The sequence below is a fragment of the Fundulus heteroclitus genome, chromosome 19, assembly GCF_011125445.2.
Source record: "Fundulus heteroclitus isolate FHET01 chromosome 19, MU-UCD_Fhet_4.1, whole genome shotgun sequence".
In the NCBI taxonomy this organism is placed as follows: Eukaryota; Metazoa; Chordata; class Actinopteri; order Cyprinodontiformes; family Fundulidae; genus Fundulus; species Fundulus heteroclitus.
In genome coordinates this window covers 10,535,890-10,554,665 of record NC_046379.1, presented here as the reverse complement: position 1 = coordinate 10,554,665, position 18,776 = coordinate 10,535,890, and the positions used below count along the sequence as shown (strand labels likewise).

The following is an 18,776-nucleotide window of genomic DNA, read 5'->3' as shown; positions in this document are numbered from 1 at the left end:
AAACAAATAAAAAAAGAAATAGATCTGCTGGATTTAAGCATTCTACAGAGTGGATGCAGCACAAATCTTACATCAAGCTTCCCAAAGAAAAGGTTGAACAGTGGCTTTGAATATCAAGTGCCTTGCAAAAGTATTTCTACACGTGACCTTTTTCACATTACAATTACAAACTGTAAGTAATTTTAATTAGATTTTGTGTGGCAGACCAACACAAACTAACACATGAAGTAGAAGGAAAAGGATGCATGGTTGCTAAAACAATTACAACAATCTTAATCTAAAAATCTGATGTTCATAGGTGTTAAGGTCCCAGGAATTGATACTTAGAACCTGCTTTCATGCGCAAATCTCTGGGAAATGTCTCCCCCAGCCGACTGATTGGATGGGCAGCATCTGTGAACAAGTCTTGCCACGGGCTCTCCGTAAATGTGCCAGGAGTGCCTCGTATTTAGCCCCATCTATCTTCCTTTCAACTCTCAGATGCTTCCCAGTCCTCGAGAAAAGCCTGAGGCCACAGCACGATGCTGCCACCACCATGTTTCACAGAGGGGGGATTATTTGCACAATCCATCCATCCATCCATCCATCCATCTTCTTCCTCTTATCCGGGGTCGGGTCGTGGGGGTTGCAGCTTCAGTAGGGAGGCCCAGACGTCCCTCTCCCCGGCCACTTGGGCCAGCTCCTCCAGAGGAATCCCAAGGCGTTCCCAGGCCAGCCGGGAGACATAGTCCCTCCAGCGTGTCCTGGGTCTTCCCCTGGGTCTCCTCCCGGTGGGACGTGCCTGGAACACCTCTCCAGGGAGGCGTCCAGGAGGCATCCTGACCAGATGCCCGAGCCACCTCAACTGGCTCCTCTCGACGTGGAGGAGCAGCGGCTCTACTCTGAGTCCTCCTCACCCTATCTCTAAGGGAGAGCCCAGACACACTACGGAGAAAACTCATTTCCCCCGCTTGTGTCCGTGATCTCGTTCTTTCGGTCATGAAATAAAAAGATGGAGGTGCATCTAAAAGAACAACAACAGAATATCACGCTAAAGTGCACTATTTTATGGCCGTCATTTTAAAAAGTGAAATGGTTATTTTCTAGCGATTCATTACACATAGTGTAAAATTTGCTAAGCTTCTATTTCTAGGAATTTTGATGATTATGGGTTACAGGGGAAAAAAAAGAAAGATACATAAATAAATTCTGGGTCTCAGAAAATAAGATTGGACCAATCAAGAAAGGATGTTTTAAGCACAAATGTCAGGGTTCTGAACAGTATGTCCATTTCTCTGCACTCAATAGTTGGTTGGGCGTCTTGCATTAATTACTGCGTCAATGCACCGTGGCATGGAGGCCACTGTGGCGCTGCACAGGTGTTCAGGAAGCCCAGGTTGCTTTGATAGCTGCCTTCAGGTCATCTGCCTTGTTGGGTCTGCTGTCTCTCATCTTCCTCTGGACAAGAGCCCAGCGATTTTCTATGGGGTTCAGGTTGGAGGAGTTTTCTGGCCAATCAGGAACGGGGCCGCCACGGTCATTGAACCAGCTTTCGGTACCTTTGGCAGTGTGGGTAGGTCCAAAGTCTTGCTGGAAAATAAATCCATGCAGCTTGTCTGCAGAGGGAAGCATGAAGTGCTCTCAGATTTCCTGGTAGATGACTGCATTGACTGTAGCGTTCAGAAAACACAGTGGACCGACACCAGCAGATGACATGGCACCCAAAAACTTCACGGACTGTGGAAAACTTCCCACTGGACTTCAAGCAATGTGGATTGTGTGCTTCTCCACCCTTCCTCCAGACTCTGGGACCATGATTTCCACATCAGATGCAGAACTTACTTTCATCTGGAAGCAGGACTTTGGACCGTTGAGCAACAGTCCAGCCTCTTTTGTACTTAGCCCAGGTAAGACGTTGTTGACATCTGTCAAGTCAGCAGTCTTGCCCATGATCGTGTCGCCTACTGATCCAGAGACCGTTTAAAGGCTCAGGAAACCTTTGCAGGTGTTTTTAACCTGATTAACTGATTAGGGTGTGACACCATGAGTTTCCAGTAATTAACCTTTCACAATATTCTAGTTTTCTGAGACACCACATGAGAATTTGGGGGTTTCGTCATCTATAACCCATAATCATCAAAATTATATATCACTATATGTAATGATTCTATAGAATGCATGAGTTTCACTTTCTGAGATGACTGGAAAAAAAAAATATTGCACAATATTCAAGTTGTTTTAGATCTACCTGTATCCTCTACCTGCCACTTTTCAGTTATGCTCTCATTTGTGTTGGTCTATTTCAAAAAATATATATAAAGGTTGTTTTGTAATGTGGTAAAAAAAATGTGAAAATCAGATGCTTTTTCAAGGCACTATTTTCCACAAATAAAGGCACAGGTTGACTTAACTCATGGGAAGTTAATGTTTTAATGTAATTTTGATAATTAGGTTTTACATATCACCTTCATAACCATCGTGCATGTCAATAAACCGCCTCTAAACCCAAACTATGGATGGATTTAGTTCATTATTCACTAAAGAACTGCTACGGTAATAAAGAAAGATATGGCAGGATAAAACTTTGGGTATCTTGGGTTATTATTAAAGTATTTTTTACATTCATGAGGACTAAAACAATGAAAAAAAAAAAAAGACTTAACATTCTAAATTCTGCAATATTGTTATGGTTGGAAAACTTTTGCTCGGTTGCTGGAGAGAGAATTCCTGAAAAAGTTGAATTTAGCTGCCTTAATGTGCGAAAAGTAGTTACAAGTGTATCTAGTATTCTTCTTATTAGTTATTAACCAGGATATTTCAGCCCATCAGCTTAAATGCTGTTTCTTTTAGAAAAAGGATTTGTTAAACTGGGGGATTGCAGATGTGAATTAGCTTTAAACTCATCAAATGATATTCATGTTTGAGCTGAAAACACAATTTTAAAGCATACGTTGCATCTTACATTTAGTTTCCTAATACCTAGTCTTTAACTTTCAGTTTATAACAGTTAAACAAAAGTGAAGCCTTTAGATGCACCAAAAAACACCCAACACAAGCAGCTGTGGGGTAATGAAGTTTTTATTGTTTAAAACTTTCCTTTTTTTCTTAAATATTCTATCTCACACAGCAAAAACAGGATTTCAAACCTCTGAGGATTCCTTCACGTTGGAGATTTTTTTTTTAAAACATAGTGTTCCTTGTTTTCTAGCCCAATATGTGCTCATTGTTCTTCCGTCAACCACAATAATAAAATGTGTTGCAGTTGCATCTTTACTTGCCTGTCATTTCACAATAAGTGGATTTTTTTTCTGCCTTTTTTTTTTTTAAATTCTGTGTAGAAAATGACATTTGGCGAACAAGTTACAGAATATTTCCATTTGTTTCTTTGATCAAGAGACCAGCACCTGAAAACACAGAGCCCATCACACAACCATGTCAGCACCGCTGGTCTTACACATGTCCGTTGCACAACAAATCCTCGTTTTCCTAGTTAACCAATACGACAATACATTAAATGCAATTATGGTAAAGTTTCTTTTTTAGGTGTGTACAGCTGCTGTTGGCGTGGGGTTGGTTCGGTGGGCCCAGGGTTGACAAAAGTTCACATGTCGAGGAGCAGCACCCTGGGGTCCTCCACCACCGACTTGATCTTCCGCAGGAAAGTGACGGCCTCTCTTCCATCGACGAGACGATGGTCATATGTCAAAGCGACATACATCATTGGACGGATCTCCACCTGCACACACGCAAAAAAGAGAAAACATTTTTACAGTCTTTTAGCAGCTTTTTTTATGCAGCAAACTGTCAATAGAATTTCAGTTTCAGACAGTTTGCTGGGTTTAAAACAGGACTAGGACGCACTAATCGATGAATTTGTTGCACGTCAGGATCTTTTAAAAGGCACAATAATTTATTTTCATAGATTAGGAACTATAAATGTACAAAAAAAAAAGTTTTTGCTGTATATATTGATATTTTGATAGATGATAAATGTATGAAAAACAGCTTTAACTTAGAGCTATGTCTCTCTTCATCACTGAAGCTGTACAAATACAGTGAAATCCTTATGATGAAAACATTAAATTGCTCCAGGTGAAATAAATCACCGTGTTTCTATTGTCTCTTATTGGTTTAATCAGACTGGTGATGTAGACTATAGAAAAATTAAAAACAATTGTTTTACTTTAACTTATACAAGTCTCAAACTAGAACAGACTTAAGCTGAACTTAAAATAATGTTTTCATATATATTTTAGTTAAAGTTTATTTCTGTCTAAACATATTTAGGAAGTCCTTTGCCCCATTATTGTCCCTTTCATCTCCTCCATCGGCCTTTACAAACATACGAGGGATCAGTTACGCTAATTGGGTGAAGGCATCGTTTAATGACTTCTAGCAACTTCTTAGACAGCCAACAGCTGCAATAAATGCTAAAAGCTCCAGGTTGTTTAATCGGTGTAGAAGGCCCTGGCTGCAGGTGTTTCCTCGTGTCTGTCGGTGTGAGACGCTGCGCATGTCCGCCATGTTCATGTCCAATCACTGGCTGACTCAACTAATCAGTCAAAAACATGGTGGCTTTACAAGTTCGGCAACCAAAGCAACACGTGCCATGCACGATGAGCGACTGTAGAGACGACACCGAGGAGCCACTGATGAAACGACAGAAAAGAAAGTCGTTTTTTTAATCTGCTTATTCCCCAAGAAGTTCGACGCGTCGTCCTTTTGTTACGTTTTCCCCCTGAATAACTGCTTGAATTTCTCGATTATCAGATTACAGAGAAAAGGCGCCACAGAAACTGATTTTTTTCCTTTGGAGATGATTTTATGGCAGAACTGGCGCCTTTTTTTTTTTTTTTTTTTTTTTGATTTACTGTCCAGTTTGAACTCAACTGACTGGATACAGACATACAATTGAGCTTTTACGACAATAAAAGCTCAATTATTTACATATTTCATCCACATAAGTGCAACTAACATGCAAAAAATGTATAAAGTAATAGATTTTATTGAGGACATTTAGTATTAGTATATGGTTAGCAGTTTAGTGGAAAGGGGAAAAAATAGGGGCAGCCCATACTGGAAGAAGTCATACAGTGAGCTCTGCAGTTAATCAGGATTTCATTATTTTAAAAGCAAAGAAATGATGCTTAAAATATAACTTTACTCTGCATCTTAGAGTAGAAATCAGTAGTTGTTAGTATTACCATCTATTACCACCATTCCTGTGTGCATCAGCGAGCATAACCTAAACCGTGATATTTACCAATAATCTCAACCTTTCCTAGTGCGACGGGACCGAGGACATGACCGGACTCTTTTTATTATAAAATGAAGCAACTTTGCTGTGACCTGCATGTGGTGTTGAACATTTCCAGCCCCCGATCAGGAACAACAATACATACCTTGCCACCAATCGCTACAGGTCTGTCAAAGATGCCATGCATGCCCAAAATAGCAGACTGAGGTGGGTTGATTATAGGCGTGCCAAACATGGACCCAAACACGCCACCGTTGCTGATGGTGAAGGTGCCTCCATCCATGTCCTCGACAGCTAGCTCGTTTTTACGTGCCTGTTGGACGCGAAGTTGCAAAAGAACAGGAAAAGTGAGCGCGGTGCATCCAGAGAACACTTTAATAATAACGCAATATTTAACCGTACCTTTTCCCCCAACAAATTGATCGCCTTCTCAATGTCAGCGAAGTTCATCTCCTCCACGTTTCGTATTACAGGAACCACCAGACCCTGAGGAAACAAACGGGATCACGGCACACAGCTTTAACGTCTGAAACGCGGAGCTTTGCACGATAAATCCACGTCATCTTACCTTCGGCGTTGCCACTGCGACGCTGATGTCAACGTATTCCCTGTACACAATCTCTTTGGTGGTGTCGTCGATCACTGGAAACACAAAGTTCATTGACGTTACACTACTTTCTTGTCCGGGGCGAAGGTACGAGTTCTCACTTCGCTTCTACCAAGGCAAAGCTACGTTCTTGTAAGCCGCTCGTTCTCACATGCAAGTCAAAAGTTGTGGGTTATCAACGCCGCAGACCATTATAGATCTTTAAAAAGGCAGCAACACGTCCCACCCCAGTTTCACTGTGGTCTATCTAAATAGGTCAGGGTAGTCTGGTGGAAGAAAATAAGTTAGAAGTTGGTTTTGAGGTCGGGCAATGAAACTTAAATCTTTTTCTTCACCACACGCACACTTGGACCGCCTTGAAACCAAACGTGCAGAGGCACAGTGAAACTGCCACCACAGAGCTCAGGTTTAAAGCTTTAATTCTGTACCTGCGTTGACAGCGGGCTGGTCAACTAGAGCGTGGGCGGCGGCCTTCACGAACGCAGACATGAAGCCCAGCTTGATGTTGTGCTTCTTCAGAAACGCGTCTTTGTAAGCCTTCCTCATCTCCGTGATGTTACTGCAGAGAGAAAAGCATCAATCAGCCTGAAATGTGACATGAGGACAACCATGAAGACTGAAAAGGCAGGCAGTCCCTGTAGTTATGTAGAGGAAAGTGGGCATAGATGTGAAGATAAGTTGCTTCTCAATGTCTAATGTCATAAAAAGCTTTTTTTTTTGTATTCTGATGCAGTCTATTTAAACTGCACACAATTTGTCTCTATACCCTAGACCTTGTTTTGGGCTATGGGCTGAATATTTTTGGTGACTGACAATTGTCTTATCTATTTTAGACTACTCAGTAATTTTATTTGACATTTTATTCCCTACATTCCTGGTTTCCAAGAGGGGACTGATGCCCCACAGATCATCTTGACGCATTAGCCCCGGCGCACTGCTCAAAATTAATTTATGTTTACCTGATTTGTTGGTAGTGTTGCGCCGATGCCATTTTTTGGCACCAATACTGATACCTGGCTGTGCAGTATTGGCCGATACCGATACTATCTGTTTGAAATTGATGTGTGTGTGTATATATGAAGAACTGCATACTACTTAGGGTAGTATAACTTTTTATTGCCTACATGGAATGGGTGACAATAGTTGAAGAAACTTTCGGCTCTCAAAGACCAAAATAGTGCAACATTCATGAAATCATAACATGTATAATAGTAGTGCAACAGTAAGACAGTAAAATTACATTAATAATTGAATAATCTCTCTAAAACCTGAGTTTTGGCTCTCAAATGCCAAAATAGTGCAACTTTCATGAACTTATATAACATGTATAATACTAGCCGGGAGAGGGAAGGCTGCGTTCAAGAGACATAAAAACATCAAAATGGCATCGGTGCCCTATTTGTTGGAACTCGCCGATACCGATACCAACATTTTAGTGCAGGATCAGGCCCCCGTCCGATACCGGTATCGGTGCAACACTATTTGTTGGACTCCATTTTTAATGATGAACTATATGTGGATATGCTGAATTTTATTAATGCCCTTCTTGCTTTATTGGACTCTGTTCCTCCTGTTAAGATTTTGAAAACTCAAAAAAAAAAAAAGAACCCTATGTCCTGGCTTAATGCAGAAATTATAAACCAGAGGAGAAAATGTAGAAAAGCTGATGCTCTAGACTTGAAGTATTTCTCCAGGCTTGGAAAGTCAACTTGTCTCTTTTTCAATCATTCAGGTTTACAGCAAAAGCTACCTACCCCTCTAATGTCATTATGAGCCATAAGCATAATTTGAAACTTATTTAATTCAGTGTCCCAACTTCCTGAGACTAAATCAACCACCTGCAGTTCAAATTTGACAGCTCATTACTTTCTTAGATGTTTTAGAGACAAGGATGAAGCACGGAGAACTCATATTACTCATTCCACAGGTGGCTCAGCCGTTCAACCAGCTGCCCTGCCAGCTGGTGTTGGTCAAGGGTTCTCGGACTTCAAGGTTATCTTCTTGGCTGGATTAACTAAGCTTGTTAACGCGGCTCGATGCACGACCTTTCCTTTGGACCCTCTGCCAGTCTGGCCTATAAAATGACTATGGTCAGTATTAGAACCACAATTCACTGACTACTGGCATCTTTACTGCTCGTTTTGAATCAGCAGTGCTGATACCATTATCTCGAAGAAGCCTGGACTGGATGTTGGCTCAGATGCAAACTACAGGCCCATCAAACAATTATAATTTTTGTCAAAAACTTTTGAAACATCAGTCTTTAAGCAGCTTACCAACCATCTCTGAACAAATGATCTGTTCGAGCCGTTTCAGTCTGCTTATAGATCAAACCACTCTACAGAAAGCTCGTTAGAGTAATAAATGATTGGTTGGTAAATGCAGACAACGAATGCACTTCGGCTTTACTATTGCTGGACCACTACATTTTACTGGATAGACTTGAAAACTTTATTGGAGTCAGGGTAAATGCACCCCCATGGCTAAGATCCTATCTGTTTCAAAGATCCCAGAAAGTAAGTTTAAAAAAAAAAAAATGTCTTTGAGACCAGTGCCATGAGGCAAGGGGTCCATTGCTATTTTCCTTTGAACTGCTGCTGCTTGGCCTTCTTTTAGTGTAATCTTCCATTGTTGCTGACGACTTGCAGCTTTGTGTGCCTTTAACCACTGCTAACTGGAGTGAGTTGTCAGAAATTGAAACCTGCTTGTCTGCAATTATGGGCTGGTTATCTAATAACTTCCCGCTTTTTGACGCTGACGAGACAGATTTAACGGTCATTGCACCTCAAAAATTTCACTACTTGTCCCAAAATTTCACCTTGAAAATGGCTGACTATGTCATAAGATGTAGGGACAAGGTAAAGAACTTGGGAGTGTGGTTTGACCCGGTGTTCTCCTTTGAATCTCACATTAAAGAAGTCACAAGGACTGCATTTTACCATCTTAGGACCTTCATCAAAATTAGAGAGTGTTTATCTTTTGAAAATGCAGAGGGGCTTATCCATGCATTTGTATCTAAATGCATTGATTGTTGTAATCCTCTCCTGTCTGAGATGCCAAGGAACAGTTTTAGAGGTCCAAAACGCAGCTGCTCGCATCTTAACCAAAACTGGGTTTGGTTAAGATGCAACCTCACTGGTTGCCTTGTCAGGTTCGAGCTGATTTTAATATCTTGCTGCTCTCACCTACACAGCACTAAATGGTCTGGCACCCGCTTACTTAGCCAACTTGTTGCACCGGTACGTTCCATCCCGTACTCTTCGATCAGAGGGCACGGGTCTTTTAAATGTTCCTAAGGCTAAAAGAAAACTGTAGGGTGCATCCTTTTTTCCTTTCCTGCCCCACCTCTGTGGAACAATCTCCCTTTAGACATTCGACAAGCATGTGGAGGTTTTTAAAGCCAAAATAACTTGTTCACCTTACCTTATGCAGCCTAATTCGATGCCTAAACTATATTGTTTTAATGTTGGTGTTTCCTTTGGTTTTTCAGTTCGATTTTATTTATATAGCGCCAATTCATGAAACATGTCATCTCAAGGCACAAAGTCAAACTCAGATTAAAACTCTTAGTTTTAAATTCTGTACATACAAATGTTTTTTTTTTTAAATACTCACCTGTACACTGTGACTTCCTCCTGCATTGTTTACATATCAATTGTTTTACTTTTAAATCAGTGCTGCACCTTATACTGTTTTTTAAATCTATGGTAAATTACAAGCTGTATTCTTGCACTAATGCCCATGCACAATCAATTTCTGCACATAGAAATGGTTTTAAAAATACTCGCCTGTACACTGTGACTTCTCTTGCATTGTCTACATTTAAATTGCTCACTTTTAAATCACTGCTGCACCTCATACTGTAAATTCAATTCTTCTGCAATTTTCACAAGCTGTATGCAACGAAATTTCATTCTGTACGCACTGTGCATACACAATGACAAATAAAGTTGTCTAAGTCTAATTATGTTTTAAGTTGTATTGTTTTATTTCTTGTTTTACTATTTTATCACTCACTGTTCCGCACTTTGAATGAAAGCGCTTTATAAAGTAATATTATTACTACAACTGTTGCGTTCCTTCCATTAAGCCGCCCCTCAAAGAGAGAAGCGTCTTTCAAGGGAAAAGGATTACAGCAAAATGTGCATTTCATTTGGAAATCAAGCTCTCAAAGTCTGGAAGTTTAAGAGTCCAAGCTGCCTGTGGTCCAGTGTGAGGTTTCCACGGTCAGTGGTGATCTGTGGAGACGTCAAGAGGACTAAGAGTCAAATCAGACCCAACAACTCAGATGAACTGAAAGTTGCTATTAAAGCAACATGGACTTCCTTGACAAATCACCACAGCAGTGCCACAGGCTGATCGCCTCACTGATGCAGACCAAAACAACCATAAAATGCAGAGTGTATGGACATACTTATCAGCAGGCTGACATTTCTGATTTTATAATTGGTCATACGCAACATTCACATTTTCAGAGAACCTAAAATTTAGGGTTCACATTAACTTTTAGTCAAAACTAACAGTAATAAATGCATGAAATACATCACTGTCTTATAACTCAATATAATTCACTTATTCAGTCCCAAACTGATAAATGAGGGTTTTGTTGTCTTTCGAGTAAGGCAGCAATACTTTTAAACCTGGAGAAGAGATCCAATTTTTTGATAATGGTGCTGAAGATAGTGGGGTATACAGCTGTTGAAGTTGGTCCGCTAATTGTTTCGGTTTTGCTCATTTTTCTCTTGTATCTCTCTTTTTAATTGTTTGTTTTCCTGTCTCTAACCCTGTTGTAGCTCTAGGGTTTCTCCACTAACATAATTAGCCCCTCCCAAGACACAGACTCTCCGAGAAAGGAGAGAAGAAGCGATAAAAATCTTCACTTTCTAGAGCCTGTAAATCTTATTGGGCTGTCATAAAAGCCCATATCAGTGGAGGCAGCTCGTCCACTCAGAGCGCAGGTCTCTGCGGGCCTTCCGCAGATGCTCCTGCCTCCTGTTCCGACCAGTTCCTTCGGCTCCAGATGAGCCCTGGACTGGGAAGTCTTCCTCCAGACCGTCAATGTCAATCCAATTAGAATACACAGAAAACCCTGAATAGCCGAAAGCCGACACCGCACATTTGCGAGGGGAGAGAAATCCTCAAAGTGTCCTCTTCGGCACGGGGGGCAAGTGCAGACACTAAAGCTTCCTTGTAAATTAATAAAACCCGTTTTAACAATTCTTATCTTCGTTTTAGATGGAATTATGACCAAATATTTACATTCCAGAGTTTAAGAGGATATCGGGTTTCGAAAAGCTTTTCCTATTGGGCAGATTCCAATCTATAACCATTTGTAGATGTGTTGTTGTGCCTTTTAACACCGGTGCATGCATACGGCACTTAGACAGGAAGTCTGAATAAATACAAATTGTTAAAAAAAAGAAAAAAAAAAAAAAAAGAAATCTGTACTAGTGTATCTTTTAAGATTTGAACGTTGACTTTTTCCAATCAGTACTCTGTGCGTGGCAGAGCGCATGTTACATATAATCTAAAATAGCTTTGAGGGTTTAATAATGTAGGTCAACTAATTGAGAGTTTCCTACCTCATGTCGACCTCATTAAACGTAGTCAACATAGCACAGGTGTTTTGGGCTTCCTTCAGTCTCTGGGCAATTCTTAGTCTCATGCGGTTCATCTTAACCTTAAAAAAAATAAAAAAAACAGAAAACATTTAAAAAAAAAAATAATTTTTGGTTTTACATGAACATCTTTAATCTAAAATGTATGATGCAAAATGAAGTATTATGGTGCTCTTTACTCTGCTCTCTGTCCTTGCGGATTTGGCTCCTCCCTCTGCATGGGCAGCTGGTGCAGCTGGAGCAGCAGTGGGTTTGATGGCTGAAACTTTAAGACAGAAACACAGTGAAGCAGTCAGTCAGCAGCTCTAGACGTGAACGGCTAAAAGATGTTGCCAACATAGAGAGGAAAAAAAACCAAAAAAAAAAAAAACCTTGTAAGCTTGAGAATCCGAACACAGATGTCGGGCAAATGAGTTCTCACATGACACAGGCCGTCTGTCTGATGACAACTAACCTGGTTTGGTGTCCATAGCATGTGCTGGCACAGGTGGCACTGGGGGCAAGGTGGTGGGAATGGGCCCCACAGTGGAAGAGGGAGGGGGAGTCGGAGCAGCAGAAGGTGGCGGAGGGGCCGCGACAGCTGGAGCCTCAACTTTTGGAGCTTCTGGAGCTTTGGCTGCGCCGGCTGAAGATGCACACAAACAGGAAAGGCATGGACAAGCTTAATGCTGCTGCTATAACATTTTTAAAATGCAAGACAAATCCCAAGAAAGAAAAATGTACATTAAACATAAAAACTTTTAAGGACATTATTAAAATCTACATCCTATAAGAAGTATACAAAAATGTCTAAAGTACGTTTATTTAAACAAGGTCTGAGACGTTTCTCACAGAAAGCTGCATAACAAATAAGGAAGGCAGGTAAGACGTGGACCTGTCCATCATACCGTCACCACTGTCCAAACTGCTTTAGAGAAATAGCTGGAGCTTTTCCTCTCCATCTGTAATGTATTACTGCCCCCTCCCCCACCTGTTGCTGCTCAGTCATTCACCCGGCAGAACAATGGCTACTACACATCACTTGCTAACTCATTTGTGTTTTGGAAAAATTTCTAATTGCAAATCAAACTGGAAACTAAACGAAATGCCTCTCAATACTTTGTGCATAAGGCACTTATAAACTAACACTAAATTTAACCTGGGTTTATGCTACATATTTGCTCAAGTCTATGCAACATGTTAGATATTATAATTGTAGCAATTAATTTAGCAACTTTTGTGTTTGTACACTATTAAGATATGGTGTACATGCTTATTTTAAACCTGTGTGTTAATACAGTGATATGGGGGTATTGTTACTAGGGATGGACGACGGATAAGAAGCATATTAATAAAATAGAAATCATACAGATATTAATATCAATAATTGTCCAACAAAATAATAATAATCTAAACATATTTTATGTGCAGCCATGGTCATTTTATGCTGTCGATGACCTATTTTTTTTTTTAAATCAACACACAAACACTGAATTCAAAATCAACCCTTTTTTCAACCTCCTTTGTATCAAAACTAAGTTTTTAAAAAGAACGCATGCTCTCTAAACTATTTGAAAGGGCGGGGCGTTCCTGGGTCTGCGTTTGTGATTGGCTGAGAGGATGTAGCGACTGTAGTATTAACCTACAGGGCTAGAACGCAAAAGGAAGGAAAACTGTTCCTTCTATTCACTTTTTATTGACCCTTTCCCCCCCCCCCCCATCACACCACACGTCTATTGACCGTTGCATATTGTTATTGAATTATCGTCCGGCCCTAATTTTTTACCCAAGGTCAACACAAGCATAAGAATCTCCTGGTGACCCATGGCCAACACCAGGTTTTATTCAACCGGGTTTTCAAGCCAAACTTCATTTAATATATACTCTTATAAGACAAAGAGCCTGGTAATGGATAATGTAACTGATATTTTAAGTTTATTTCCTAAACAAATATCAATAAGCCTTCTTTAGAGCAGACATTTAAAACAAAATTTAAAGGCAAGTATATAAAAAATACAGTTACATTTAAGTCTAAAACTAGGGCTGGGTGATTTTTTAACAATGCATCCGATTTACAATTTTAATAAAAAAAAATAGAAACAACAAAAAAAATCATTCAGATAAACTTTGTTTTTTTTTTTGTTTTTTTACACAAAACAAATTAACAAACCAAGATAAATTTCCCTATTGGGCTTGAATTGCAAACCTTAAAATCAATATAATCAATTTATCGCCCAGCCCTATCTAAAACTGATTAAATGTATATTTTTTTAGGACCAGAAACTCTGTATAAGTCTGAATTTTCAGAGAAGATGTGCCCACCGTACCTCCTTTTTTAAGCTTGAAAAGTGGCGTCCCTCCCTCGACCTTCCCTCCATCTGGGACCAAAAGCTCTTCTATCACTCCAGCAGCAGGAGAGGGAACCTGCACTGATGTCTGAAAGCATGAAAAATACTCAATCAAAAAACTAAACAAAACAAAAAGTAATGTAGAACTGCCCAATAATAAAAAAGACTTTTCCATTAACTTTTAACAACAGTTACCATCGTTTACCTCGCCATCATTACGTGTGAGGAGAAGCTCTGAACTGCAGCCTCAGAGGATTTTGTGCACCTGTTTGTATAAGTGTGCTGAATTTGTCAAACAAATCTAGATTAAGTCTCAAGGTGGCACCCTCTGAGCTAAAGTTTTACAATAAACATAAAAAAAAGAAGAAGAAAAAAGATTTTCCAACTAGATTAAAGTTCATGAGTAACTCGAGATAGGTGATGGTAAACACAGGATTTGGATGATCTGTAAACATGAGCATCTGACAAGACAGCACCTAAAAGGCCCCTGATGCGCTGATAGGTGACAAAAAAACAAAGCCACAAGAACTTTTTCAAGTTCTGAATGCAGTCTGCGAAAAAGGTAGTCACATTGTCTGTCTGCTATGTTTTCCACTGAATAAGTGGTAATGGAAACCTTTAGACCAACCTTTGGTAGATTAATGTTCCTTGCCTGTGTGAATGTGCAAGCTACATGTAGCTGACGTTATCAGCTGTTTCATCCTGTTTTAATCACCTTTAATTCTGTAGCTCAAGTTAACATATCATGAAAAGTAATCAAACTTAGAGATCACAAAATAAGACAAATACATAAATTCAACTAATATGATATTTGAAAATATTACACTATCCATTACATTTTAAATAAAGGGTGTAATAGAAACACTACTTTTGTTTATTTCCACAATTAATTATGTCTGATTTTCAAAAAGTGCTGAATGCTCTTTATCATGGTGGATTTAGCAATTTATACCTACATTTCATATTTGGTGTGCTTCAAGTGTTTAAAATGTTGATTAGGCCTATGTGGTACGCAATAAATGCCGACATTTATTGCAAAAGATAATTTTTTGATGTTTTACAAGGAAAACAGCAGCTTAATGGAATGGACTTAAGTGTTGAAACGTTTAGTCAGCAATCTTGGACAAACAAAGATGGACAGTACAGATTTGCAGATATGTAACATGACATTAACTCAATCCACAAAGGATCCCAAGTAAAATTAATGTGTCTGAAGTGTACCTTATCTGTTTCAATTTCGCACACCACCTCATCCTCAGAGACAGTGTCTCCAACAGCTGTGGAAGACATAACTTCAGTATCTGATAACATCTGAAAGCCAAGCTAGTCTTCTCAGTTTGAAGCGTTACCTTTCTCCCACCTTACATCCCCCTCTGTGACAGACTCTGCAAAGGCAGGAGTCTTGACTGTGACAACTTCATCTCCTGAGAAAGAGTCAAAATGACACATCAATCTTTGCATCGTACGTTCAGACGAACACAGAACTGGTTGATGAACGGATCACATACTGTAAGCTACAGATGTCCTGAAGTACTGGATTTGGAAGACACTGGATCCAGGATTATATGGTCTAGTAAGAAAAAGAAATACCTTAGACACAATTTATCATTTCAATAACGTATTAAACGTGAATAGCACACTGTCTTTTTTCCATGCATTGTTTACATTGTTTTACATTTCAATTGTTTACATAAATCGCTGCTGCATCTTTATCTTGAAAATTAGTGCAATCTACTGTGATTTTTCAAGCTGTATGCAAACGAAATTTCGTTCTGTACGCACTTTGTGCATACAAAATGACAAATAAAGCTATCTATCTTTTAAATCTTTAAAGTTTGAAAAAACTAAAAACTATTGCTCAATGATTACATCAGACTCTGACATAAAAATAGATTTGGGACAGCAAAGTTATTTCCAATGAAATATGGCCCCCTCCAAGGCATATCTTAAGTGGTCATGACTTTGAATGTACATCGCTATTTCACTGATTGCATGTACTTACACATTGTTGTTTAAAGTGACAGGATGACAAGCTGATAGAACTGAAAAAAAAAATAGTAGAGGGAAAAGCATGTAAACAACTTTTATTTGTATGTGGCTAGCCTGTGCTTCAGCAACAACAAGACATACCTGCAGTGGCCCGACGAGCAAACGCATTGTTTCCCTGCAGAAAAAGAGAACAGTCTGGTCAAAACACCTGCAGCTTATACCTGAAGAAATGGGATCAAAGCTATGTCTGCACGCCGCGGTTTGAAAAAACGACTGCAAATGTGCAAATCAAACCTGGCTGTATGCACAAATATGTACATTTTAGAGAGGAAACAGCACATAAAGGACAGAAATTAGGGGCTGCTGGTCAAAAGTCACTTTTACAAGTTGACCTTTGACACAATTTATATTTTTTTTAACCAAGTAAAAGGGTTTTCTACACCAGTTGAATAGGAAAACCTTCCCAGCAAGTGCATAAAAGTACATACATGTACAAGTTTGCACTAAAAATTAAATAAGTGCATTAGACATACCAGCATAGATCTAGACTAAAGCTAACACCGACGAGTTCACAGTGCAGCCGGACACACTTACATAAGAGTTAGGAAATTGTCCAAATACCTAAAATTATCTTCGTTTCACCGTTTTATCCCGTTCACCACAATATGACCTCAGCCCTAGTGACAGCTAAGTGCAGTTAGCCGACATAAGCGTACTTTTTAGCTATGTGTAGCTAGCATGTTTCAGACGGATACTTTAAAAAAAAAAACAACAACCTAACATTGAACGTTAAACATCCCAGTCAAAACGACCCCGGTGTTAATATCCACACCGTTATGGGGTTTGCAGCACTGGTTTGTGCTGCCAAGTGTCACCCTGTCCTTGGCTCGCTATGTTCCGGCCTAGCCGTGGCCTAAAGCGGCTAATGCTAATGCTAATGCTAATGCTAGCCCGGGTAACTGTGAGCGCACAGACACAGCGGCTTTTCTGCAACCACGAGCGGCGACAGCTAAGCAGCGATCACGGTTGGTTACCTGTATACATACCTGGCGGATGACAGAGAGGGAGCGGCCGAAATTCCTGGTGAGACACCGGGAATGGGATAACATGGTCGCTGTGTGACAGCAGGCTGTCAGCGGAAGAGAAACTCCGGTCACACCGACGAGGCAGGAGGACTGGGCGCGGGCAGGAGTCGAGGAAGCTGCGTGGGACGAACCAAGTGCCCGGACTGCAGGGGGGGAGGGCGAATTTTTTTTTTTTTTTTTTTTTTTTTTTAATAAAAACTGCATGTCCCTTACTAAAATAAATCCTGCTCAGGACGTACAATTAACAATAAGCTAAAAACATGATTCTTGAATTCTTGAATGAAAATAAATAAGGGTTGTTACTTCAGTGTCTTGCAGGTGTTGGCGCCCATTAAACTTTTTCTCACGTTTTGCCGCATTACTGACACACAGATGAATTTTATTGAAACTTTATGTGATAGAATATAATATAACATAACATAGCGTAAAACTGTCAATGAGAAACAAATGTGCGAGTTTTTTTGGGGTTAGGTGTCTGACCGCTTATGGAGAAACAGAATTTATTTGGTAACTCTTTGCCAAATAGCTGAAACTCAATCTGCTTGGATATTCTAGAGCATATCTGTTGCAATCAGTTTTTCTAGACTTGCCACAATTTATGAGTTTGATTGTGTATGGACCTTTACTGGGCCTTTGTAACACATGAATTATGCTTTGACCATTGCAGCTCTGGCTGTTTGTTCAGGACAGGGGTGTCCATGTCCAGTCCTCGAAAGCTCCTTTCCTCCAACTCTTGGAGGTATTCCTTCTCCAACTCCCCTGAATGAAATTTCCAAATCTCTTTATCAGCATGTTATTCACTTCTGTAGAGGGCTACAAGCCTAAAAGCTGCAGGATAGTAAATCTTGAGGACTGGACTAGGGCACAGTGGGTTAGGATCATTGTCCTCCTGAAACGTGAACCTCTGTCCCAGTCTCAAGTCGTTTGCAGCCTGCATGTGTTCCTGTTCTAGTTTTCCTATCATTGTTAAAGAAAAGCAACCTTGCATGATGATTCTATCAGCATTTGTCATTAAGGGGCTATATGGAAATATCTTAGCTGATTTGGAGAATTTTCTTTGCATGACTTGGCTTACAAAATATGACCTGTTCTGTTGGATGTTGCAGACAACCTGTCAAGTTCAGTTGGCTGTAATTTTGTGGAACTCTACCTCCCTTTCTTTCCCCAAAGACTGAAAGGGTTTTTGTCCCTTTCATTCTATTTACAACATCCGTCTACAACAGGGGTTCCCAAACTTATCAGCCTGTGACCCCCCCCAAAATAACAGCCCCTTTTGGCGGGACGGGAGGTGGGATTTCTTTTTTTCTTTTTGGAAATTATGGGAATATAGTCACAAAATTGTGAGGATATAGCAGTAATTTAATGTGACCCTTTACAAAAATGCACAATCTCCCCTATGTGTTTTTCTCATAATATTCTTTATACTAATTTACAATGTTCTTTATACTTGTACACCTAATATTATGACTTTATTAAAATAATATAGGTTAATTTCACCTGTTTGCAAGAAAAAACGTGGATGTTTTCTGATGTTGAATAGTTGTACATTTCTGAGACAAAAAGTTATTCTCCACGATTGAAGGCATGAAGTTGCTGGATTAACACTAGTATATCTCTATCATTGTAAAGTCAGGAATTGGGATCATAAATTGTTGTGAACCCCACATGGTGCTTCCCGAACCCCCAGGGGGTCCTGACCCCCACTTTGGGTACCCCTGGTCTACACTCTCTGGTTTGTTTCAGCGACAAAATAATTGTCCCTGTAATCTACCTAAAAGGGTGTCCTTCTTTCTCATTTGAAAATTGTGTTTACCAGGGTACAAGCTATTTAGATTGGCGGGTTAGTTATACAAGCATGTTTTTTGGATGATATTGCTGGAGTGCTGAGAGAGAACCCATAAGCAATGATTTACA

General features: G+C 39.9%; 1 protein-coding gene across 1 annotated transcript; it reads right to left on the bottom strand.

Moving 5' to 3' along the window:
• Window positions 1-3,039: 3,039 nt before the first annotated feature.
• dlst (dihydrolipoamide S-succinyltransferase) lies at window positions 3,040-16,973 on the bottom strand. Its single transcript, XM_036150885.1, has 15 exons — window positions 16,824-16,973; window positions 15,919-15,952; window positions 15,791-15,830; window positions 15,297-15,358; window positions 15,138-15,212; window positions 15,010-15,065; window positions 13,768-13,876; window positions 11,916-12,086; window positions 11,641-11,726; window positions 11,426-11,523; window positions 6,272-6,402; window positions 5,805-5,878; window positions 5,639-5,722; window positions 5,382-5,549; window positions 3,040-3,715 (listed from the first exon to the last, which is right to left on the bottom strand). Exons 1-15 carry the CDS (start codon window positions 16,884-16,886, stop codon window positions 3,581-3,583), a joined length of 1,386 nt encoding a protein of 461 aa, XP_036006778.1. The 5' UTR covers window positions 16,887-16,973; the 3' UTR covers window positions 3,040-3,580.
• Window positions 16,974-18,776: the final 1,803 nt, after the last annotated feature.